We start from the raw sequence: 25,704 nt of genomic DNA, 5'->3' as shown, positions 1-25,704 counted from the left end.
TCTGATAGTACAAACAGCAGGTGGCGCTATTCTAACATTATTCCTGCAATATCTGATTTAATAAACAGCAGGTGGCGCTATTCTAACATTAGTTCTGAAATTTCTTGGGATAGAAACATTTTTTAAAGAAGTGTAAATACAAAAAATGTTTAGAATTACGGTATGGTCTGGATTTAACTAGAAACAATATTCGTCATGGGACAACCCATTTAATCCCTGTAGACATGAAAAGTTGAATAACTTTATAACATATTTTGTGTTTCCATTTCTTGCCACTTTTAAGACGTCTGCTTGCTATCAGTGAATGAGAACACTCATAAGAAGCTGCATTTACGCAGCCCTGCTCTCAGCTGAGAAGTGGATACAATTGTATTTGGTCTACACAATGCTCTGAGAGCTCACCAGCCTGACTGATACATTGTAGCAAACTAGCAGAGAGATGTGTGCAGCTGCTGGTGTGTAGACTGGATACAGCTGTATCTACTTCTCAGCTCAGAGAAGCTGTAATGTAAGTGTTGTCATTCACTCACAGCAACACATCTTGAACAAAATCGCACAATTTTCCCGTGATGCGACAGCGCTACGAATCCCGTGTATATGAAGCCCGTGCTTTCCAGTGGTACCTTCACATCAACAATGTTCTGTAGGCTGCTACATTGCGGGAAAAAAATCGCGGCATGCTTCATACAGCTGTGATTTGCGATGTTTTGTAGCCCATGTTTCCCTATGGAGCCTTCCAGTGTGTTGCATCACATCGCACAAAATTGTGGGTTTTGTGCGGTGCGATGAAACTTTTACAGTAGGAATTCTACTGTTTGTCCCTAAAATAAGCCCCAGCTGCATAAAAAAACAAACAAACAAAAAAAACCAATCCATCACCTAACAGGCACACATGGCTGTGATTGGTTCATCAAGCTGTGCAGTGATTGGCTGAGCCGCGACGCTCAAGAACAAATCAGAGCTAGCGCTTCCTGGAAGCAGGATTTTTGAGCCCCCTGACCAGTAGTGCTGAAAACTACAAACAAGTGCCGTAGAACTGCCAGAGGAGAAGTGTGGTGGAGCTGACAGTGCCTGTTAGGTAATGTATTGTTTTATTTTTATTGTAGCTAGGGCTTATTTTCGGGATAGGGCTTATATTTCTAGCCCCCCCCCCCCTCCAAAAAAAATTAAAATCCCGGCAAAAGAGTGCTACAAAATAGTGATATCACTGTGAGAAAATGCAGCAATATCACTGTCACCCAGTGTGAAAGAGGCATGCGCGATGTGCAGAGAATAGGACCCTTTGTTTTCAATGAATTCATTCTCATTTTTGCAAAAAACACAGCATGCTCTATTTTAGTGCGCATTTGTGCATTAAAGGCCCCATACAAGTCTATGGAGGGTCGAAAATGCGCATCCGCATGATTGTGCAATACGCTTTGCAATTTTGCAGGAAAAAGTAGACCTCGGGAACTAAATTAGGCCTTTTAAATTGGGGCACGGCTGTGTCCCGCTCCCATGTGAATGGTAGCAGTCAGCGCGAAAAGTACAGTAAAATACACAGATACACAAGCGATAGCTCAACATTCACAGGGCAATAAAGTCGCACTTTACACGGGTTGACTGTAGTTAAAATGACTGCACGAGCGGGTGACGTCACCGCTGGGTTGTTAGCACTCGTGCAGAGCGTTTAGACAGATAGATCACCGCGACTATCTCTGATTCTATATGAAGCGCTGAGCGTTTACACGCAACGAGAAGTCAGCAATCCAGAAATGATTTTTATGCTGGTTAAAAGTGAGCAAAAATGAAAAATAAAGAGTAGTAAAAATGTTTTTACATTTAGATAACGATTATCTCGCATTTTTCAATCGTTCAAACGAATTTGGCATGATAATCGTCCCATGTAATTGGCCCTTAAAACATTAAGAATATCAGAAAGTTCTAGAACTTTTCATTTATACACGGTTTTATTTCTATACAATTTGAGCCCCACTATGTATCCTGGCTGATGTGTAAATCTCATCACTATACTAGTTGTCTTTTGGCGCCATCTACTGGCCAGTATGGTTCATGTGCCATGATAAAAAAGAGTTGTTTATAAATAGGGCTTAAACAGATCAGCGTGATACACTGCGATTATAAATAACACACTGATTTCTATGGGTACATTCTCACTTTTTTTTGCGCCTGTTGTATTGATGTGCACAAAGAAATACGACCTGCTTTATCTTGTACGTGTTTGCACACCAAAGAGCCCCATAGAGGTCTATGGGAGGTGCTCAAACACGCACATCTGCCCGCACGAGTATGTGCTGAACGCAACACATACCGCGATCAATGGCACTTCGTTAGGCAAATTAGCTCCTTAAATCAGGGCAGGGTGATTGATTCCTCTGCCTGTGTACACGAGCAGTGCTGTGCAACTATGCTCCGTAAATGCGCAGGCACGAGCGCTAAATACATTCATTCAGCGCTTCAATAGATGAATGTATGCGCAAATACGCTCGCGGGAACGGAGCGTGTTTGCACATGAATAAGGGTTGTCCTTTCTCTTGATTATTTTTTTCAACCTGGCATAGACTTCTATAACAACTTTCTGCAAGATACGGACGGCCCTATCTTTTATTGCATGTAGGATTTGCGCGCGAGAAACACACTCATGAGAACGAACCCATTGAAATCAATGGGATCACTTCATTATGTTTAGCGGGCGTGAGTTACATGCAAGCAAAAATGTGCGCAATCACGTTTGTCTGTTTAAGCCCACACTGCGCAAATAAAAAGTGCGCAGCAGCGAGCATATATTACGTTACATGCTCGTCTGTCGGAGCCCATAGGCTGCTTTTACACTGTATTTTGGAGTTTTGTCATGTTTTTATGAAATCAGCACGGCTTCTCTGCAGGAAGCAAGCAGCACAGCTGCAGTGTGTACTGAGCCTCCAGCAGGGGGCACCTCCTATTCCCTGCAGTCTCTCCTCCCCCAGTCACAGATCACATGGGGAGCATTCACATGTCTCAGTGCAGGAAGTGGCCGCAGCTGTGTGCATGGAGGTGAGAGCTCTGCTGACAATCTGCAATAGTCTGCGGCGGGGAGGATTCACATGGGGACTTTTAGAGTTTTTGCATTCTCTGGGGGTTCACATACTTTTTTTTCAGTGGTGTTTTAAAACACTTCGGATAGAATTTGCAGGAGATCTAATCCTACGAGTTAGATAATATGGGCTGACAGGTGTTGGTGCATTAGTTTGTTACGCTATTACAACTGCCCGATAGTTCAGAATACCTGATAATCCAGAATGATTTACTAATCTGTGCAGCAGAATGCGAGAACTGGGTCATGTATTCCCATGAAAGCACCAAAATGAAATCAATTGTATCTTAAAGGAAATGTAACTGGGTGCAAAAATCTGTTAATCTCCAGCAGACTATCCGCTGTGGAGATGCCAGACTATTGGATGTTTTTTGCAATGCTATGTGTGTGTATTTGTGTCATGTATGTATGTATGTATGGAGCCGTGGCAGGGATCCTAGTGAGGTACACAAGGCATCTGTTACCCCCCTGTATGATAGTAACATTTTTTGAGACTGGCATTAACAGATTCTGGATTATCATATGGTTCTTGAAAAGTATATAAAATCTGTTAAATAGCTCTCTAGTCCCTGATTCTCCACTCAGTCTTAGTTTGTGATCTTACAGATTGCATTGGGGTTCTTTGCTGGAAATGCCAGACTATCAGAATTTCTGGATTATCAAATGTGAAAGGCATTACTGTATACAAAATGTTACTACACATAAAGTCTGTCTCCACTGTGACTTCACCTTTAATAGCGGTTCTACTTTAAGTTGATGGGACTCTATTGGGTTCGCAGTACGTGTAGCATTTTGACATGTGGCAAAAATTACGCACTTTTTTTTTTCCTGCACATTGTCGCTGCTGTTGACCTTCAGTGCTCGGACCCTTGAATTACATTAAAACTATGATTATGCGCAAAGATGGGCAGCTTTTTGCCGTGTCGTCCTTGCCCCTTTACAAAAAGTGCAGTAAGGGCTCCTACACACTGGTGAGGGCGATATCGCCCTCGCAGTCCTTCTGAAAAGTCCTGGATGCGATGCGGTTTAAAAAAGAACCGCCTCGCATCACTGCGGGGCTGAAGAAATCCCCCATAAAGAGGAGAGGGGGAGACAGAGCTATAGGGGATCTCCTAGAGATCTTCCCATATTTGGAGATGTAGGGAGGTGGGGCTAGAGGACTTCCCTGAGAGCGGGGGCTAGAGAGGGTTTTCATAGGGATTCCTCTTCAGCCAAGAGAGGGTGCAAGGCTAGAGGGCGGATCCCTCTAGCCCTGCACCCTCTCCTTGGCTAGAGAGGAATCCCTATGAAAACCCTCTCAGGGAAGCCCTCTAGCCCGGCCCCCCTATTTCTCCAAATACGGGAAGATCTCTAGGAGATCCCCTGTAGCTCATTGCTTTGGGGGATTCCTTTAGCCCCACAGGGATGCGAGGCTGTTTCATGATCTCCAGACATGTGAGGGAGGGGCGTGTGTATCGTGGACGTCTGCATGATCCACTGGAGCCACAATGAACACGCAGTTTATGTACCCATCTGTTGGTTTACTATATCCAATAATCCAGCATCTCGCCAGTGCCAAGGATGCCAGATTACTGGAATCTGTAGGATTCCTTCTACCCAGCATTTCACTTTTAGATCTGTAACAGGAAAGAAGGTGAGATGCGATGAAGATGTTTAACTGAAGAACTGATGCATCAGACCCATCGCTAAAGAGGGACAGCGGGATATTACAGTAAGTGATGAGATTTCCAGAATCTTCTCTAATCTCCTTGTTTGCCTCCAGTGACGGCTACAAGTTACTGCCCAGATGAAGGCTTAAGGTGAATCTGTCACTAATTCCTTTTCATAAATGCAACTATAGGTGGGGATGTGAAGAGAACTTTATACCTGTAATTGTATTCATTTGTTAAATGATAAAATTCATCCTTCCTGCAGCTACCACTAGAGGGAGCACACTGAAGACAGAGCTTTCACAGAGCTTAATGTATAAACTCTTGCATAGTAAGTTCCCTCTAGTGGTAGCTGCAGGCAGAGACAGATTTATAATTTAAAAGCGGTGTTCCTGTCTTAGCCGTACATGCCCAAGGTAGGAACTCTGCTGATTACGAGGTTGCCAAGATGATGGAAACGGCAGAGCTTAGCTGAGCTATGCTTTTTCCTGTTACTCCCATAGCCGGCAATGGAAGTTACACAGTGCAGCACAGTGAGCTGTGTTGTTTCTGCAGCTCCAGAGTGATGGAAGAGGGGTAGCTCACTGTGCTACCCTTTTATATTCTATGGGAGTTAAAGGAAAAAAAACGTACCTCAGCCAAGCTCCGCTCCTTCCGTCATCTTAACAATCCCCGATCACAATGGGTGGTGGAACTCTAACTCAAGATAGGTTCAGGTCCCAGAGGTGGTACCCGCACCTATCGGACTTCTATTGCAAATTCTATGGATGGGCATACCCCTGAGATAGGAGTATCCCTTTAAAGGGGTTGTCCCGCGGCAGCAAGTGGGTCTATACACTTCTGTATGGCCATATTAATGCACTTTGTAATGTACATTGTGCATTAATTATGAGCCATACAGAAGTTATAAAAAGTTTTATACTTACCTGCTCCGTTGCTGGCGTCCTCGTTCCCATGGAGCCGACTAATTTTCGCCCTCCGATGGCCAAATTAGCCGCGCTTGCGCAGTCCGGGTCTTCTTCTTTTCTGAATGGGGCTCCGTGTAGCTCCGTGTAGCTCCGCCCCGTCACGTGCCGATTCCAGCCAATCAGGAGGCTGGAATCGGCAATGGACCGCACAGAAGCCCTGCGATCCATGGAGACAGAGGATCCCGGCGGCCATCTTCAGCAGGTGAGTATGAAGACGCCGGACCGCCGGGATTCAGGTAAGCGCTGTGCGGGTTGTTTTTTTAACCCCTGCATCGGGGTTGTCTCGCGCCGAACGGGGGGGGGGGGTTAAAAAAAAAAAAAAGCCCGTTTCGGCGCGGGACAACCCCTTTAACTCTATACTCTTATATCATCCAATTTTAACCAAGCTTACAGTAGTCCGATATCCCCTGTTCTAACTTGCTGCAGAACTTAGCAGAGATATGGAAAACCTGCTGATAACCCATGCTGAAGTTGTAATGGTAGTTATGTTAACCGTTTCCAATCCACTGTTTGATGTCTTACATTGAAGGCTGCACAGCTCCGATGTAGGAAGATGTCCGGCAGGGTATTCTTGCTGTATATTACTGGCCGCTCTGTGGTTGCGGGAGCCTCCCCAGCATGTCCCATACCGCAGTACTGGCTCCAGCCAGCAGATGGCACCATTGTATAAAGGCAGAAAGAAAAAACCCTTTAGGAAACCCTGAATCCAAAATTGGATTGCAAACGGTTAATTGTCACCCAACTTTCCTAGTGCATGCGGTAACTAATGGTTTTGACAAATGTGTGACACCGTGATTTTGCTTGTGGGAAAATCCTGCGTAGAGAATTGAAACCATTGATTTCAATGGGATCATTCTCATGTGTTTTTTTTTTTGCTGGTACATAAACTAGACCTGCTCTATCTTGTAAGTGTTTGCGTACCAAAGATCCCCATAGTGCTCTATGGGAGGTGCAGAAACGCATACTTCCACCCGCGTGCTTAGCACATACCTGCAATCACCGCTATCGTGTGTGGCTTATTAGCCAGTTAAATCAGGGAGGGGTGATTCCCCCGCCCATGTGAGCGAATGTATTTGTGCAGGCGCGAGCACAAAATAAACTTGTGAACTGCGCAAAAGAATTGCACAGGAGTGAGCGCATCGCGTTATACGCTTGTCTGTCGAAGTCCTAAGAGAGTAGAATAACATTGTGGACAAGTCGAGGATAACAAGTCCTGCATTAAGTATAACGGTCTTCCTTCTTACAGATGAAGTGTTTACTGATCGTCTCGGAGGGAGCAGAAGTCCTGTTCTGCTGGGCGGATGAGGAGTTTGAAAAGAATCTACACAGCCGATACTCTGTATGTGAGGAGCTGCTGCAGGTAGGGGGTCTTATGCGATGCGCACCAAAATGCAGCAAAAACTGACATTTACAGTGAAAATCGTGCGTTTTTACTAGTCTAAGGACTTCTTCAGATGGGCGGATGACCAACTACTCTCCCCGCTCCGGAGTTGTTTTTTTCTGACTATTCAAACTCTGCAGTGTTGGCATGTGAGCTTGAAAAAAAGTGTCAAGACTAGAGATGAGCGAGTATACTCGCTAAGGGCAATTGCTCTATTGAGCATTGCCCTTAGCGAGTACCTGCCCGCTCGGGAGCAAAGATTTGGCTGCCAGCGGCGGGCGGGGAGCTCCGGGGGAGAGCAGGGAGAAACGGATGGGACATTTCTCTCTCCCCCCTCCGCTTCCCCCTGCTGACTGCCGCAACTCACCTGTCACCCGCGCCGGCAGCCGAACCTTCTCTGCCGAGCGGGGAGATACTCGCTAAGGACAATGCTCAATCGAGCAATTGTCCTTAGCGAGTATACTCGCTCATCTCTAGTCAAGACACATCCTGCAACTTTCTCGCCCGTACTACCCTGTTTCCCTGAAAATAAGACATTCCCTGAAAATAAGACATGCATGATTTTCCAGAATTTTTGAGGATGCAAAATGATTTTTCAGGCTTTTTAAGGATGCTTGAAATATAAGCCCTACTCCAAAATTAAGCCCTGCTAACAGTTAATTTAAAAAGTCAATTTAAATAGTGTCCAGGCAGCTATACATGTAAAAAAGTTAAACCTTTTTGAACAAAAATTAATGACACTGTCTTATTTTCGGGGAAACACAGTATTTATGCATGAAAATCCTGATAGTGACAATGAATCCATTGAAATCAATGGTTTCGTTTTGTTCTGTTATGCGGACGTGATTTTTACAGCCACATAACGGGACAAAATCCCGCCCATCTGATTAAGCCCTAAAATTGCATACGCCCGTGTGAATGGGCCCCAGCTCTAAAGCCTCTAACATACTAGTGTCTTTTTTTCCTTCCATGTATAGTCCATTAAAAAGATGGCCTACACACAGACAGCAGCCCGTATTATCCAGGTACATCACACTACCACGTTATTTCACGGAGACACGGGCTGCAGGATAAATCACATCACATGCACTATTCTGATCCACTTTATGTTTTTGGGGTTTTTTGCACCTAGCGTAACTCTGCATATCTCTCATGATATAACCTGCACTGCACGGACTTGTTTCCTCCAGTCTCCGAGCTTTGGTGACAGCATCAATACCCTTTTCGCCCCTCTGATCATCTCTTGCGTGACGCTGCTGGAGAAGATTGGTGACACCTACACCTGCTTCACCGCTGAGAACAGCCACCTCTGTGTGCTGCACATGGTAGGTTATTTCCTGGCGTGCCCGCCATGCCAGGGTATCTGCCGCCATTTTAATTTTCCATTGTAAATACCACTTTATTATTGTATTAATAGAACTTCTGAAACTTTCTGATATCCAATTCTTCACCATGTGCAAAATCTCTGCTTACTGTCAGTGAATGGGACCACTGAAAATTATTTAAAAACAATTGCATCCAGTCCAGATAAACCATGTGGGATATAAATACAGCAGCACAATGTACTGGTAGTTTGCTACAATGTATCAGTGCAGGTAAAGTGTACAAACCTGGAGTAACAGAGGATTGCCATGGGTGAATAGAACATGTAGTAAAGCCTTTATGATATGCTCACAGCACATTCGGTGCACCTATTTTGCATATGAGTAGTGGGATGGCCCATATGTTGAATAAGGCTGTAGACCCCTACATATCCCTTCTGGCACTCAACATATCGTTAAAAGTCGGGTTACCTTGACGTTTGCTGGTTAGTGTGATTATAATCTAACTCAGCCTCTGTATACCTGTGCAGTTTGGAGAATGTCTGTTCATTGCTGTCAATGGGGACGGAGCGGAAAATGAGGACGACTTGAGGAGGAAGATTTACGTCTTGAAGAGACTCACTGAAGTTCACTTTGGTTTGGTCACTTTGGATGCTCAACTAATCAAAAAAGAGTAGGTCTACTAATTAATGATCGTTCCTTCCTACATGTTTCCAAAAGACAAATGGTGCCCTGGTGGCACTGTCCTATTGGATAAAAGAGAAATCCACATTACTTTTATGACTTCTCCTTGCTTGGTGGTCAACAACATTTAGCCTCACCCCCCCCCCCCCACCACCCCCAGTGATCAGCAGAATAGGCTGCAGTACCAACCACATGTATGGAGGTCGCGGTGTCGGCTACTGTAGGGACGGGCACCACTTCTACTGCCCTTTCAAACAGTTGGGCTTGCAGGAATTTGACCCTTGCCGGTTCTAAAGACAGAATATCAATTTAAAGTTCAAGAAAACTCCTTTTAATGTAAGTCTTTAACCCTTTGCAATCCAATTTTGGCTTCAAAGTTTCCTAGGGGGTTTTCTTTCTGCCATTATACAATAGCGCCATCTGCTGGCTGGAGCCAGTACTGCAGTATGGGACATGCTGGAGAGGCCTCTGACAACAGAGCAGCCAGTAATCTACAGTAAGAATACCCTGCCGGACATCTTCGGCCATTGGAGCTGTACAGCTTTCAATCAGAATGTCTTTAGATGTCAGACAGTGGATTGGAAAGGGTTAAGTTCTCTTCCAACACATGTGCCATTCTTTAGTTACATCTGGCTCTGGAAAAGCAGAGTAGCTAATTTGGATATTCTTGCCCGATTATCAGACCTTACAAAGACTTCTTAAACTAGTTTTCTGGAACATAAAATAAAGTCAAACGGGCTTCAAATAAAGAAAAATTGAATACACTCCTATCCCGGCGGCTCATCTTCCAGCGCTTCAGCCCCGGTGACCGGCGGGCCGTCACATGACGTACATTGTGCCCGTGACCGCTCAGCCACTTGCAAGCTTTAGTGGCAAGAAACGATTCACCGCTAAAACCTGTGGGTAGCTGACCAGTCACATGCCCGCCCGCCGCTTCTTCCAGGTTCCGAGCGCCAGAAGTGCAGCGCTTAGAGGGATGGGTGAGTATTAAATTTTCCGTTGTTTAACGCCTGTTTTAACTTTTTTTTTTTTTTCCCCTTAATGCCCCTTTAACAAAAATGTCTGGTGGACGATACTGCACGGGTTCTGTTTTGTAGTCTGTAACCATGGAGACACATAGGCCTGCATAGGAGCTGAAGACGCACAACGGTATGTGTTGAAACCACCTTTCTCCTACAGAACAGGCACTGCATCCCACTACATTCGGGATTAGGCCTCTCTCATACAGACGTTTACACGACCGATTAAACGCTGCACTAAGCCACCATTCATTTCAATGGGGCTTCTCAGATGAGCGTTTTAGCGCAGCGTTTTAATGCTCACTGAATTGAGCGCGGTATGTTCTATTTTTTGCTGTTGCAACACTTTTTAATGCACAGCATCGCCCATTGAAATGAATGGGGTGTGTTAAAAACACAAAAAAAACACGATGTACAGCGTTTTATGGTATTTTCAATGCAGCGTTCTATGCCACCGGGAGGGGAAAACGGAAGTGCTGACGTCATCGGCTCGTTTTACCTGTTACTGTGCTAAAAAAGCAGTAACAATGTAGGCAAACGCACACGAAAACGCCGCATGGAAAAAAGCAGCGTATTTACAAACACCTGTGAGAGTGACCTTAGGGTCGACCCAAGTTCTATGTAGCATAGTAACCGCTCTGTTGTCTAGAACCTTCTAACTACTTCTCTCTTTGTTTCCTTTCTTCTTTACCTGGTAATAAAGCCTCTTCTGGTAAGTTTCATCTCCCAGTCTGACCAGTAGATTACTTCCCATTAGCCTCTGCTTTCTAGTATAGATAAACACTAGGCCTTGTTTACCAAGGCTGTTGCCCCTAGCAACCAATCAGAGCACAGCTTTCAGTTTTACCTCAGCAGTTTTAGAAAGGAAGCTGAGCTCTGATTGGTTGCTATGGGCAACAGGGACAGTCTCACAGTTAGACAGCGCTGGTAAACAAGGCCCAGAGTGTTTTCCTCCCGTTACAGCACTTATGTCTTATAATTCTTACGACGCTCTGCACTGTGGCACGGGTTCGTCTAATTAGTTTGATTGTTTTGCCGTGAAAGTTTGGTTTCCTAGACTTACGGGGGGGGGGGGGGGGGGGGCAACCAAAAGAATCAGGACTCTTCTTCTGGTGGGGGAATGTTACTAGGATCATCTTCTATTCTAGGAGACCGTCTGCGGACCCCTTCTGAGGCGGTCTGCCAGCTGGCGTTGTTGGTTGCGTTCGGGTTTAGTGTTTTTTCACCTATTTTGTGATGGCTGATTCATATGTGCAACATACAGTTGTCGTTGTATGGCGACGAGTGCATTGCGCATGCTAGCGTATCTCACGCATGCGGTCATGTACAGTGCGACTTGTTTATTTTTGAATTCCCCACTCTGTCTCATAGTGGCATTGCGTATAAACAGCGTTACATACACTACCCATACAAAAGTATAGGGCTCGCGCTGCATCATCCGCGGTGAAATAGAGCACGCTGCGATCTTTTTCTCCCATATCTACATGGAATGTTTACAGGCTAATGTGAAAGTATCAATGAAAATCCTTGTGCTCTCATTGACTCCATTCACATGGCTGTGCATCGCGCGCATAATATACGCTGAAATCATGGCCGTGTGATTGAGCCCTAACACTCGGTTTAAAAAAAAATTGCGCAAACACTCAGTGCTGTGTGTGCAGGTGCGTTATCACAATGGAAGAACCTCCTTGTCGTATACCGCTGAGTGTTTAAGCCATTTTTAACAAAAAAAACGCTTGACACCCTTGCCTCACACGATCTTGCTCTGTGCGACTTTTGTTTACGTGTTTTGAGCAGTGAAAAAGAAAATAAAATCTCACAGCTGCACGTTGTCCGTATGAATCGGTCATCACAAAATGGGCAAAAAACGGAACAACTTGTGAAAAAAAAATATATCACTGGAGCGGAACGCAACCAACATCAGCTGGCATACCACCTCCAAAGGGGCCTGCGTTCAGCTAGAATGGGAGACTATACTAGTAACGCCCGTTTACTAGAGGAAGAGTCCCGTTTCTTTGGGGTATCCCCTCGTAAATATACTAGTTTTTAATGAAAGCCCTGCAACTTTCTCATATTCATTTGTATCAGTTCTTCACCGCTTGCAAGATCTCTACTTGCTATCGCTGGATGCTAGCTTTTACCTCTCAGAGGCTCAAAACTCTCTGATTCTGCCCAATTCACATGTGTGCTATGTAAAGGGGTTCTCCAGGATCAGAAAAGTATGGCTGCTCTCTTCCAAAAACAGCGCTACACCTCTCCACAGGTTGTGTGCAGTATTGCAGCTCAGCGCCAATGTTTTTTTTTTTTTAAGGGCAGCCATGTTTTTCTAATTCTGGACACAACACTGAATAATTTTCTAAGGGGATTGTGAACAGGGATGCCTTGTCCTCCTCGCTGTAGGCTCACTGAACCCACCTGCAGTGACATGGAAATCAATTGGAGTGGCTGTTTCTCACACACACACACACACACACACACACACACACACACACACACACACACACACACACACACACACACACACCATTAATTTCAATGAGTTGATGGAAATAGCTGAGCGCTTGTACTCTGCTATATCTGGCTGTCCCATTGAAGATGAATGGAACGGCACCACACATACGTGACCACCACTCCATTCAAGCTCCACGTTATTGCGGGGTATGCAGAGAGAAGTGCAGACACGGGACCCCCGTTCTTGGGACTGGTGGACATGAGACCCCCTGTCACTTTGGGCGAAGGAGAATCTATTATATTGGACGTCCCCACTGGTTTTTGGGACTCCAAAAAAAAACAAAAAACTTTCTGACCGTAATATTTCTTATGAATTTATTCACATCTAATACCTGAGAAGATTCATATGACACGAGGGAGCAAAGTTAAGTCCCTTGGTTAGAACCCAAATTTGGTTTTCATTCAAAATATTTGCTGAGATGTTGATCACACTGAACATGTTGTGCGATTTTACTTGCAATGATTCCACAAATTCCTGCCCCCTTTGTCTCTTGTGTGTGTTTTCTTCGGCTCGTCCTGTTTCTCGCCTCCTAAAAAAACGTTCCTCAATGTTATGACTTGGACGTCCATGTATGTGCTCTGGAACGTGCCGACCTGCGACTTAATGATCTTTTGTGGGTGTTGATAGAATCTCCATGAGACATGTCAGTATGGCAATCCGAGTGCCCCGTCAGAGGAGGAAAAACTCACATATTTATCAGTTCAGTTTGCGACATATGTATCGTGTGACCTTTTTAAAACAGACTTTTTGTTGGTAAACTCCCTAAATTTGTTCTTAGAGGGTTTAAAATAGAGCCGATCTGCTTGACAGTCCCGTAGGTGACGTAGAATTTTATTTTTTTTTTTTTAATGTCCATAATTTTTTCTTCAAATGTATCCAGATTGTTGCAGATATTGTCATACGCCTTTTTGAAATTTTTGTCCTCAAAACCTGAGACTAGAGATTGTTGGACGTCGTTAATGGAGGTTTGCATATGTTCCAATTTTTCCCCCCCCCCAAGAGATAATCCTTTTGCATAAGTCTCAGTGAGCCGTCCAACAATATATTATTCCACTTGGTCAAGAAATCATCATCCTGTTCAAGCATCAGCATTTTCCTGATTCGTAAACCATAATTCGTATTTATATTACAACAGTGTTTGGCTTCATACATCTCAATCCCCTGCTGCACTTATTAGGACACATAGTGGGGGTGACTCTCATCTGATGGGATTCATTTTTTTATACATCAAGATGTTTTCTTACACAGGAGTGTGAGAAGATTTTTTTTTTTTTTTTTTTAAGAAATCTTTTCTTTTTTTTCAAATTTAGGGCTTATTTACACAAGCCTATATCAGCCGGCATTTTCACGGCCAGCCGATATACGCTTCCATCTGAGCAGTAGCGCCTCTCTTCCACTCTGGTGTTTGCAATGGGAGAGAAAGGGGCGGAGCTAAGCTCTGCTCTGTCTGCCCACTCCCATTGCTGGCTGCGGGTAGAGGGCGGGAGCTTAGCTCAGCCCCCGTCCCGCCCACTCCCTTTGCGAAAAACACTGGCAGATATACACTCATGTAAATAAGCCCTTATAACTCTGAATTAGAAATGGAAAAAGAACTAAGAAGTCTAGAATTTTATGCTATTTCTGTCCATTTTTCTCTATACAAAACCTAAAATTAAACCTAAAATTAAAAGGGCCCGGTCCTGTGCTCATACCATAAGAAAGCCCAATCCATGCTACAAAATAATGTAAAACATTAGCTATCTAATAAAAATATTAATCCTTAGAATATACTGTCTTGAAAATATGAAATGTTGATATAGACATTTAAGCATCAAAGGCCTTGGTCATAAAGGGGGTAAGAAAACTTTGAAAATGTTGCCCAGTCTACAGAATACCCCTTTAATGCTGAGGAAGGTTATATCCTGGCATGACTTGTATATCCTGGTATGTTTTCTGTATGTGCAGACTGCGACCGCCAGATTCAGATCAACGGAACCTCGTATGGAAGACGTTTCAGAGTCTGCTCCTAACATACAGCCGTCTGCAGTGTGAAGACCAGAGCTTCGCGGTGGAGGTGAATAAGACACATGGCTTTACTACAAGTGTTATACATACAAGGCAGACGAAAGGGCTTTCAGGAGATTTATAGAACTCCCCTCTCCACCCAACAGCTGATGCGAACACACAGAGCTGCAATGTAAAGCATGGAGGTCACATGTAGTCAAAGGCTCAGACTGTTTCTGTCTGTAGGTGGAGTGCCCCTTCAGTATGTTTGGAACCTTCCCAGTGATTCTTGTACGTAAATTCTGTCTGATCGAAGTTCATATCTCTTCTTGTTGATGAGAAGTATATACAGTGCACCAATCCCCGTGTGCTATGCTGAAATAACAATAGTGTACTTGAATAGGAAAGCATGGATGTGCTACATGGTGCACGGGCCCCTGGGGGCCACAGAACATGGAATTCAGTTTTGTGTTGTGGCTCCTGTAAGAGATGGAGAGTAAAAACCAATTACAAAGTTGATGACTAGCATCTGAAAAGCAGAAACCCACTTTCTGCATCCCGTGGGACCGCTGCTATGACTGAAGTAAGGAAACTTAGGTACTGGTAGTACAGCCTATGCAAAAGTGTACTTGAAGGAGCCTCCTTCTGCTACAATGCATGCATGGAGCCGCTCGACGGGGCTGGCGCTATCATTACGGGAGTAACCAAAAGACGACCATTACTTTGGTCACGGGACTTAGAGAGATACAGAAAGTGGATTTCTGCTTCTCATATGCTACGCCATCTTTGCAATTGGGTTTTACTCTCTGTCTCTTACAGGGGCCACAACACAAAGTTGAAATCCATGTTCCGGGGCCCCCATGAGCCCATGTGTGATACCGTCATGAACTGCATCCATGTCTTCCTATAGGACACCAGTTATTGAGATCTAGCTCTGTCAGACTTTTAGAATACACACTGCATACACATTGAAGCGACCCTCTGGGTCTGGAGAAGCAAGGATGGCCATACGAGCTTCTCTGATTGCTTGCTGCCTGTGTATTAGTATAGCAATGCTGTCAACATGAGCAGTGCTGGCCAATCCAAGTAGCATGTAGTGTCTTATACACTGCGCATAGCATGCATCAGTAGTCTATCAGGTACACTTTGGCCATCTTTACTTGTCCAAGTCAGGAGGGTCGCTTTAAGTGCCAAACAATCTCTGCTGTGATTGAATACAGAAGTAGTTCATCATTATTGAATATAAGCATAAAATACCCCAAAATGTGTTGACTGATGTCTGTTTTCAGTACAGATTCTCCACATGAACAAGAGTCAATGTTGTACAATTGTAATGAACTTTTCAGTATCTGTCCAGTACTTGATTGAGTAGCGAAAAAACCTGTGCAGGTTCCTTAACCCCTTAAGGACACGGCCTATTTTGGGCAAAAGAATGCAATGATTTTTGGCGTATTTTCATCTCCATTTTTCAAAAGCCATAACTTTTTTATTTTTTCGTCAACGTGGCCGTATGAGGGCTTGTATTTGGGTACATAGACTATATTGGTAAACTTTTATTAATTTTTTTTATTATAGCAGGGAGAGAAAACACAAATTCTGCCATAGATTTTGTAAGTTTACTTCCTGTTGCGTTAAGTACTCCTCTGCCAGGGCGTATATTTACGTCCTATGGCGTTAAGGGGTTAAAGAGAACGTGTCACCAGGTATAAACGCCATAAATTAGGTATGGTGCCCATACGGCAGGTTCCCTGCAGTCCGGGAAAGTATTTCTTATACTTACCTGGCTCCCCAAATTGGCACTATAACCCCTGAAAGGCAGCATGGGCCATGCAGCCGCACCGCTGGTTGCACACTATGCGCACGCACTTCCATTGATTGCTATGGGACTGCACATGCACCGGCTGCGCGGTCCGCACTGGCTTTTAGGGGTGATGGTGCTGGATTGGGGAGCCATGTAAGTATCGTGAATACCGTCCTGGGCTTCCAGGAAACCTGCTGCATGAGCACCATAACAGAGCTTATGGTGCTCCTACCTGGTGACAGGTTACTTTTAAAGGGGTTGCCTACCATGGACAATCTTTTTGTTAGAATAGTCACACTCTGATTTGCATTGAGCGCTTCTGCCTATTCAATCCTCTGCAAACAGTTATACCCTGCAGGAGGAGTACCTGGCAGTAACTATTCAATTTCTGTGCAGTGCCTCTACAGGGGGAAAGAGGCATTACACAGTTCCATTGAAATTTAATAGGTTCTCTAATAATACTGGGTCCTCCAGAGCAAGAAATAATACAATATTTCAAAATAGGTCTAAAGGGATGACAGCTGCAATACTGAGTGAAAGGCACAACCAACTCTGCTACATCCGTACATGTTAAGAGAAGGCAGATTACATCAGCGTTTCCTCTTTTGCAGGCTGTAGAGCGTCTGATACACCCAAAGCTGTCAGAGCAATGTATAGAGTTCCTTGAGAAGCAGATTGTGCAATACATTAATGGCAGCAATGAGCGGGGTGGCGAGGAGGTCCTGCACGCCTTCATCTTGGTCAACACCAAACTTCTGGCACTCTTCTCCAGGTGTGATTTGTTTTGTTTTTGTCTTTTTTAACCTTGGTTCAGTCAATTGGCACTTATCACTTATGGGATTGGTACTTTACTGGATGTTGTGTTAGATTTCTGTTAAAGGGATATTTTCATTCAGGCCCATCATGGTAGGGATAATAATACCGCTCTGTACTCCATGACCAGGATGGCTGGCAGTATTGAATCGGCCAAGTAGGCTGTGCTACGCTGTTTGTTACTCCAACTACTGCATCCAGCTGCTCTCAGGCTTAGTCGTGCCCCATTCTTGAAATAGGTTCAGGTGGGACCTGTCTCTGTGTGGCTTCTATGGCATTTTCTGTTGATATGCCGTATAAGTCCAAGATGGCAGCGCAGTGTCCGAAGAGCGGGCCCACAGCCTGGGAGACAGTGGGGTAGAGTTTCGGCCTTGTCACGGGGCTCTACCATCTCCCACCCTGAGGGTAGCACGGGACTCGTCCAAGATGTCGCTGTCGGGAACTTGCACACGGGTAACCCAATACGTGGTTTACCTTTAACAGTCCTTTGTCACTGGTGATGCCAGCATTCCTTCCTCTGTGGTGAATCCGGATGATGGAATAAATGGTCCACACTCTCGGAGAACTTTTAAAGAGTAAAGCTGGGAATGGTCGGCAGAGCTCGTATACTTGGAAAACTATTTACAATCCAACAGAAGTATAAACTCACGCCAACAGGAAAATGGTGCAAAATCACAAAGTGGTGCAACAGGGAGGAAATCACAGGATAGCAGAAGAAGCTACAATCCTAGTTATCTGTAGTGTTCTGTTCCTGATACAAACTCCTTTACACTCGCCAGCTCTCTACCGGTCGACACTCCACACTGTGATGGCGGTTCCACTTTCTCTACTCTCTTCCTCAGTGGTTCGGGATACCACTGGCAGGCCCAGAGAAGGCTGCTGATACCTTTCAGCCTTTTCCAAACAAGCCCACACAGAACTGATGGTGCCTGTGTGGCTCACTTGCAGCTCCACAAACGCTCCTTGCTCTTGCAAGTCCAGAACAGAAGACCTTGCACAACACCTTGCAATCACATATAAGAAGCACGATCACGTGACAAACAACAAGATACATTTCTTAGACATCTCACATATCAGACCCTGCTGCAGCTAGGCAATACATATCATATTCACTCAACATGAAAGACACTGACAACACATTGATACGAGACAAATGTATTGATACATTATGGAGGGGCCCCGTTAACTCCGGGCCACTACAGCAGTGCCAAAGGGGAATGAAGTGTTCAGTGACTTTTCTCACTGATGGCATAACCATAACATATACCATCAATGTGTTATAGATGGGCAGAGTCAGGCTCATGTTGGATGATGCTCTGTATGGTGCCTTGTACTGGCGAACACACATACATACCCTCCATGTTCTTTCATGCAGCGTACAAGTATCTACACCATGCAATCTGGTGCCAGTGATTGGTCAAATAACATTGCCATGTTTTACCCAACTAAAATCACTTAAATAATATATTAATACTAGCTTACCCGTCGCGCGTTGCTGCGAAGACAGACAGACATACATACATTCGTTTTTCTATATCTAGATGGCAACCAATCACAGCGCAGCTTTTTTATGTTACCTCAGTGGTATAATATATAACAACCAATCGCAGCGCAGCTTACATGTTACCTCATCTTTATAATATATAACACCCAATCACAGCGCAGCTTTCATGTCACCTCAGCAGTATAAAATATAACAACCAATCACAGTGCAGCTTTCATGTTACCTCAGCAGTAAGAGAAATAACAACCAATCACAGCGCAACTTTTATTCTGCCTCAGCAATGTAAAAAATAGCAACCAAGCACAGCATTCATTTTACCTCAGCGGTATAATATATAGCAACCAATCACAGCACAGCTTTCATGTTGCCTCAGCAGTATAAGAAATTGCAACCAATCACAGCACAGCTTTTATTTTACCTCAGCATTCTCAATATCCAGCAATTGTCTTGCGAAACGTTCGGCGGATGCATCATTTTCTGGTTGAACACTCATCCCGTTGCTCGTAATGCCTTTTGTTTTTGTGCTTGAGATGGAAATCAAACGATCTTTGTCTGGGGGGCATACCTGTCGACGATGCTCGCACGCACCCCACCTATCGTAGGATAGTTGTACTATGCCAGTAACCTTCCCAGGAGTGTACTCAGCAACTTCCCAAAGTCTCATGGCAATTGGATGAATGGTGTAGTAATGCATAAAGTACAAACACACACACAGACAGACATACATTTATTTTTATATATATATATATAGATGACATCAGGAAGTGAGAGAATTAGATTCCGTACGTAAAATTTGGACGCTAATTCTTTTGTGCTTAGGATTGAATAATCAAGTTGGGACCCATTAACTTTTCCTATTTATGTCATAATCAATGCTCGTGCCAAATTTCAAGTTTCTATGATATTGGGAAGTGAGAAAATTAGTGGCAATGATGGAAATTGAACGATCTACGTGGGGGGGCGTAACTGTTGACAACGCTCGCACGTGCGCCATTTATCGTAGCATAAATGTACTATGCCTATAATCTTCCCAGGAGTGTACTCAACAACTTCCCAAAGTTTTATGGCGATCAGATGAATGGTGTAGTAGCGCATAAAGGACAGACAGACACGCATACAGACAGACACACAGACATACATTCAATTTTATATATATATAGAGTGTGTGTGTGTGTGTGTATACATACATACATACATACATACATACATACATACATACATACATACATACATACATACATACATACATACACTAGAGATGAGCGAGTATACTCGCTAAAGGCAATTGCTCGAGCGAGCATTGCCTTTAGCGAGTACCTGCCTGCTCGAGAGTGAAAGTTCGGGTGCCGGCAGCGGGCGGGGAGCTGCGGGGGAGAGCAGAACGGAGGGGAGATCTCTCCCTCCCCCGCTCCCTCCTGCTGACAGCCGCTACTCAACGCTCCCCCGCGCTAGCACCCGAACCTTCTGTCCCGAGCGGGGAGATACTCGCTAAAGGCAATGCTCGCTCGAGCAATTGCCTTTAGCGAGTATACTCGCTCATCTCTAGTGTGTGTGTGTGTGTGTGTGTGTGTGTATATAATAAATATATATATATATATATATATATATATATATATTTATTTATTATATTCGCTAAAGTAATATACTGAGAGGTTCCACATAATGAAAATAGTGTTAAAAATACACACGTAATGCAAGCAAATCGCAGCTCTGTAAAGTGTTTGTGCCCATATACTCCCTGGTGTTGGAGTTAAAGCGGTTTATATGAGAGGTCAGGGGGGTCTGCGATCACAAACCCCACCAACGTACTTTCACACACATGCCTGTGACAATTTAAATCATCCTATTGTTGCATTTCCACTTTAAAGTAGTAGTGCCAAGATCATACAGCTGTATACTACTCTGGCGTCCAGTGACATGGAGGTTTGGGTAGTATGAGAGGAGTCGCGCCTATCAGCATATGTATTTTAAGACTGGACGTGAATTAAAATGGCGGCACAGTATACGATGCCGTATGCTATATATGCCCCTTAATAAAGGTTTTACTGTTATGTTTTATATCTAGTCAAAAAGCCAGCTCTCTGAGACCTGCAGATCTTCTCTCCTTGATTCTCATCGTCCAGGATTTGTACCCGGGGATCAATATACTACAGGAGCCGAGCATCCCGGTAACCAGGTTTTATGTTAACTTTACAAGGCGGAGTCAGCTATTTGTATCTTATAGTCTATCTGTTATTAATGGTGTTCCTTAAAGGGAACCTGTCACCAACTAGAAGCACCTTAAACTAAGTTCTGGCACTTATAGTTTAGGTGATGTGGAGTCCGGGAGCTTTTTCTCATACTTGGGCGGCTTTAGACTTCTGCGATGCCCCGCGGTAATGTTAGCGCACACAAGAAGTGTGACTGTTTTCAGAAGACTGTGCGCACATTCCTATTCTTCTCTATGAGAATGTGTGCACACACCCATCTGATAAGTCATGCTTGTTGTGTTCGCGCTGACTTCACCACGGGGCATCGCAGAAATGTAGACCCGCCAGAGTATGAGAAGAAGCTCCCCAAACTCCACATTACCTAAACTGTAAGCACCATAATGCATGTCCTCACCCCTAAGTAACATAACTCATTAACCTGATAAGGTAATGCAATAAAGTGCGTTGAACAGAGGCATAGTAACGCAATATGGGATTTCCGTACATAAGAAAAAGAATTTGCAAGGTGTAATACCCCTCTTCCAACACCGATGGGCACAGCTTGAGAGGGACGGCAGGGGTTGGAGTCCCCAGGAGCCTGTTACAAGGCAGTGCTCCTCCATTGCAGCAGCCTGGCCTGACACACAACGCTCTGGCCGCCAGCGATCAGCAATGAAGAAGTGCTGAGCAGCGGGTGCAAGCGCTGTGAAAACACCCAGACATCTTTTACAATTGCAGAAGTTCTTGTTCAGGGGCACCTGAACTGCTGTCCTGTAAATGTAAAGGGTGACTGAGTGTTATTGCAGCAGTCTCTGATGCGTTTGGGGTCCGTGCACTGTGAATAGTGTAAAGTGGGGGTAAATGCAAAATAAATGTTGCTGCTCTGTGATTGGCTGGCACCAGCCAATCACAGAGCAGATCTTTTCAAATAAAACTGCAGGGGAGCACCAAAAATAGAGGGGAGGCAGGATATTGCCTATGTGAATAACACCAGCACCTCCCACGCTCTGTAGCTGCTGGAGGACCGGCGCAGGCAGGGAGAGATGCAGAAGGAGGTGGGAATGGAGATCCAGGAACCCTGCTGCAAGGCAGCTCCCAGTAGATGCTGCAAAGCCATGAAGTTGGGCTCCTGGATCTGCAACCCTGCCACTTTCTGCAGCTCTCTCCGCCAGTGCCTTTCTGCCTGGACCTGCCATGCTGCCCCAGCCGTACAGCACTCTCCCCTGGCTGTACACGGAGCCCTCAGCTGTGCCTGACCTCTATTGCCCTGCACTGCAGAGAGCCCTGGAAAGCCATATCTAATGTGCTGCATTGCCGCTTCCTGATTGCAGGGGATAGAGTCTCTTCTTCAGCTGTGCCCACCCCTGCAGCGAACTGCGCCTGGGAAGCCACTCCCAGGGGTACTTTCGCCAGTTCTTCAGCTACAGTATTTTCTATGGGTACTACTACTGTACATTAAACTGTACAGTAGTGGCGGCTGCCTGCACAGCTCTGTCGCCACCACCAATGAGCAGAGCTTGTGTCCCAGTGATGGATTAGCAGTGGTGTCTCCTTTCACAAGTGGGTGCTCTCACAGCAGTGTGTCACCTCTGAACCTTGTATGTCCCACTGTGTCCACCCTATTCTGTGGCATTGTGCATTACATACTATAGTGTGGGTCCCCACTAACCCTCATGGCTTCTGGCTGGCCCACTGTATGTCCTTGAAGTTGCTGTGCTTGCATTGCCATCTAGTGGCCAAAACACATATTACACCGTACATCCCAATTTATCGCTCTGTGTTACAATTTACCAGACTGGAACGCCGCGTTGAGTGAGGCTGCCTAACGCAACACCATTCATGTTAACGCAAGTCCCATCTTAACTGCTTTCAAGTTGGTGATGGGTTCACTTTTAAGACGACCACTTACCTGCAATAGCTGTTGGCTAAACACTACTTCCCCCAACTACCTTGTACTCATGGATGCTTAGTTCAGCCTTTGTGTTTTACATATATGGGGACAGTAGAGAAAGTCTCAGCTGAACAGTTGTGGTGGCGACTAATCTCCAGGGGAGACGAGAGGATTGGGCTCTGAAATTAAACGTGCTTTATCCTTCTTTATTGATATCAGGGAGACGTCGGGAGCCCCCCCCCCCCCCACCCATATACATCAGGGTATTGTCCGATCCCGTCAAAATCTTTTAGAGCGGTCTTAGAATTCCATATAATAATATATAAGCCTTTCTATTATTATCACAGTGCACAGAAGACAATGCAGCCGTAGAAGAATATTATACTCCTGACCCCTCCCCCAGCACCAGCAGCCTTGGTGAGTCTCATAAAACGTGCATAGCAAATAAATTAGCAATACAATTTTACTTAAAGGTAATCGGTGCCTAAATATTAGAATATTACTCATATCTATTTCAAATAGTTTGCACCATGTCGCTTGCTGGAGTTGCAGCAGTTTGTGCCCCAGAGCTGCTGTCACTTCTGTTCGGTAGTTTAGATAGAAGTATAGAATTCCCTTCCTTATCCCCCTCTCCTCCCTGTATTTAGCGATATTTTATGTGTAAGGCCCCCTGTCCACGGGCAAGGCAGAATATCGCTAGTGATATTCCGCCACCCGGGAGCAGGGGAGAGAACTGTTAGTTCTCTGTGGTGAGCTTATCTCACAAATAGGCTCACTGCAGAGAATCGCGACATGCTACGATTTGAGTCCCGAGAGCGGACTATCGCTATGATTCTCCACTTGTGGACAGGAGGCTGCGCTTTCCATAGTAACGTTATGGAAAGCGTGCACTGTGTTACCCGCAACTGGATTATCGCCGCGAGTAACGCAATGCACACTCGCCCGTGGACAGGAGCCCTTACTCTCATATATACACCCATGTCCATTCAGAAAGATAATTATAATCAAAGGGATGGCACCCCTGTGCCCACCTCTACAGTGAACTGCGCCTGGGAAGCCACTCCCTGGGGTACTTTCCCCAGTTCAGCTACAGTATTTTTCTATTGGTACTACTGTACATTAAACTGTACAGTAGTGGCGGCTGCCTGCACAGCTCTGTCACAATCAATTAAAAAGTATAAACGACAGAAAAAAGTTTTTATTAAAGTTTTTTTCAACCGTAAACAATATTTTTTAACCCTTTTCCAAATTTTTTTCTCATTTAAAAAAATATATTAAAAAATGAAAGAACCCATATATTTGGTATCACAGTATAAATAAAATTCCAAACTATCAAAATATCATACTATACGATGAAGACAGTTAAAGGGGTTGTCCCGCGCCGAAACGGGTTTTTTTTTTTTTTGCAACCCCCCCCCCCCCCCCCCCGGTTTGGCGCGAGACAACCCCGATGCAGGGGTTAAAAAAGAACACCGCACAGCGCTTACCTGAATCCCCGCGCTCCGGTGACTTCTTACTTACCAGTTGAAGATGGCCGCTGGGATCTTCTCCCTCGGTGGACCGCAGGGCTTCTGTGCGGTCCATTGCCGATTCCAGCCTCCTGATTGGCTGGAATCGGCACGTGACGGGGCGGAGCTACACGGAGCCGGCATCCAGCACGAGCGGCCCCATTGAGGAAAGAAGAAGACCCGGACTGCGCAAGCGCGTCTAATTTGGCCATTAGACGCCGAAAATTAGACGGGCTCCATGGAAACGAGGACGCTAGCAACGGAGCAGGTAAGTGAAAAACTTCTTATAACTTCTGTATGGCTCATAATTAATGCACAATGTACATTACAAAGTGCATTAATATGGCCATACAGAAGTGTATAGACCCACTTGCTGCCGCGGCACAACCCCTTTAAGGAAAAAAGAAGCAGAGGAAGGCCAGAATTGGGGGGGAGGGGGGGTGTTATCCTGGCTCTTAAAAAATTTGAATGAAAAGTGATCAAAAAGATAATGCATCTCAAAAATAGTACTAATAAGAACAGGTCACCCCACAAAGAACAATTTCTCACACAGCCCAATCAATGACAAAAGCAAAAAGTTCAGGGTCTGGCGAAGGAAAGAATTGCTGTATATACTTGAGTATAAGCCGAGTCAATAAGTTTTACCACAAAAAAAATGGTAAAACTTATTGACTAAGGTGTAAGCCTAGCTATACTCGAGCATATACTAGGTAAAGAAAAAATGCAATACTCACCTCCCAGCCGGCGTCTGTGTTCCCGGCGCGATGGTCTCCCTGGTGGTGCGGAAAGCTGCTTGAGACTTTTCCCCGCTGTCATCTCCCTGCTTGGCTTTGAATTCCCCCGCCGTCAGCGCTGTGTAAGTAAGCACTGTGATTGGATCGAGCGCCACCCAATCACAGCTGGCGCTCGATAAACCAATCACAGCCATTTAGTGATGATATCCACTTAATGGCTGTGAATGATCGAGCACTGGCTGTGATTGGCTGGTGCTCGATCCAATCACAGCGCTTACCTACACAGCGCTGACAGCAGGGGAATTCAGAGCTGTGCAGGGAGATGACAGCGGGGAGAGTTTTCAAGCAGCTTGCCGCACTCCCGGGTAGACCATCGCGTCGGGAACACAGACGCAGGCTGGGAGGTGAGTATTGCGGGTTTTTTGTTGTTGTTTTTTTTTTTTTTTGTTCTTTTTTACCTCACTCGAGTATAAGCCAAGGGGGGCTTTTTCAGCATAAAAAATGTGCTGAAAAAATTGGCTTATACTCGAGTATATATGGTACTTTTAAAAAGCTGAAAAACATAAACTATACATTTGGTATCACTATAATTATACTGAACCACGGAACAAAGTTAATTTATCATTTCTACTGCCCTGTGAACACTGTAAAAATACCCCCCACCACCACCACC

At 44.9% G+C, this 25,704-nt stretch overlaps 1 protein-coding gene across 3 annotated transcripts in view; it reads left to right on the top strand.

The window, feature by feature from the left end:
* Positions 1-2,979: 2,979 nt before the first annotated feature.
* HPS1 (HPS1 biogenesis of lysosomal organelles complex 3 subunit 1) overlaps positions 2,980-25,704 on the top strand; it is a 53,616-nt gene continuing 30,891 nt past the window's right edge. Inside the window, exons 1-9 of one of the 3 annotated variants that reach the window (XM_066601113.1) lie at positions 2,980-3,033; positions 4,699-4,784; positions 6,937-7,050; positions 8,262-8,396; positions 8,924-9,066; positions 14,553-14,661; positions 17,004-17,164; positions 20,775-20,877; positions 23,137-23,206. In XM_066601113.1, coding sequence (XP_066457210.1) covers positions 6,937-7,050; positions 8,262-8,396; positions 8,924-9,066; positions 14,553-14,661; positions 17,004-17,164; positions 20,775-20,877; positions 23,137-23,206 — 835 coding nt within the window. In that variant the 5' untranslated portion in view covers positions 2,980-3,033; positions 4,699-4,784. Of the gene's footprint in view, positions 3,034-4,687; positions 4,785-6,936; positions 7,051-8,261; positions 8,397-8,923; positions 9,067-14,552; positions 14,662-17,003; positions 17,165-20,774; positions 20,878-23,136; positions 23,207-25,704 lie in introns of all 3 variants that reach the window. The other 2 variants (XM_066601112.1, XM_066601111.1) reach the window with 2 other exon arrangements.

Source organism: Eleutherodactylus coqui, chromosome 4 (genome assembly GCF_035609145.1).
Source record: "Eleutherodactylus coqui strain aEleCoq1 chromosome 4, aEleCoq1.hap1, whole genome shotgun sequence".
Classification (NCBI taxonomy): domain Eukaryota; kingdom Metazoa; phylum Chordata; class Amphibia; order Anura; family Eleutherodactylidae; genus Eleutherodactylus; species Eleutherodactylus coqui.
The sequence above is the reverse complement of the archived record's forward strand: the minus strand, read 5'-3'. Positions and strand labels throughout refer to the sequence as shown.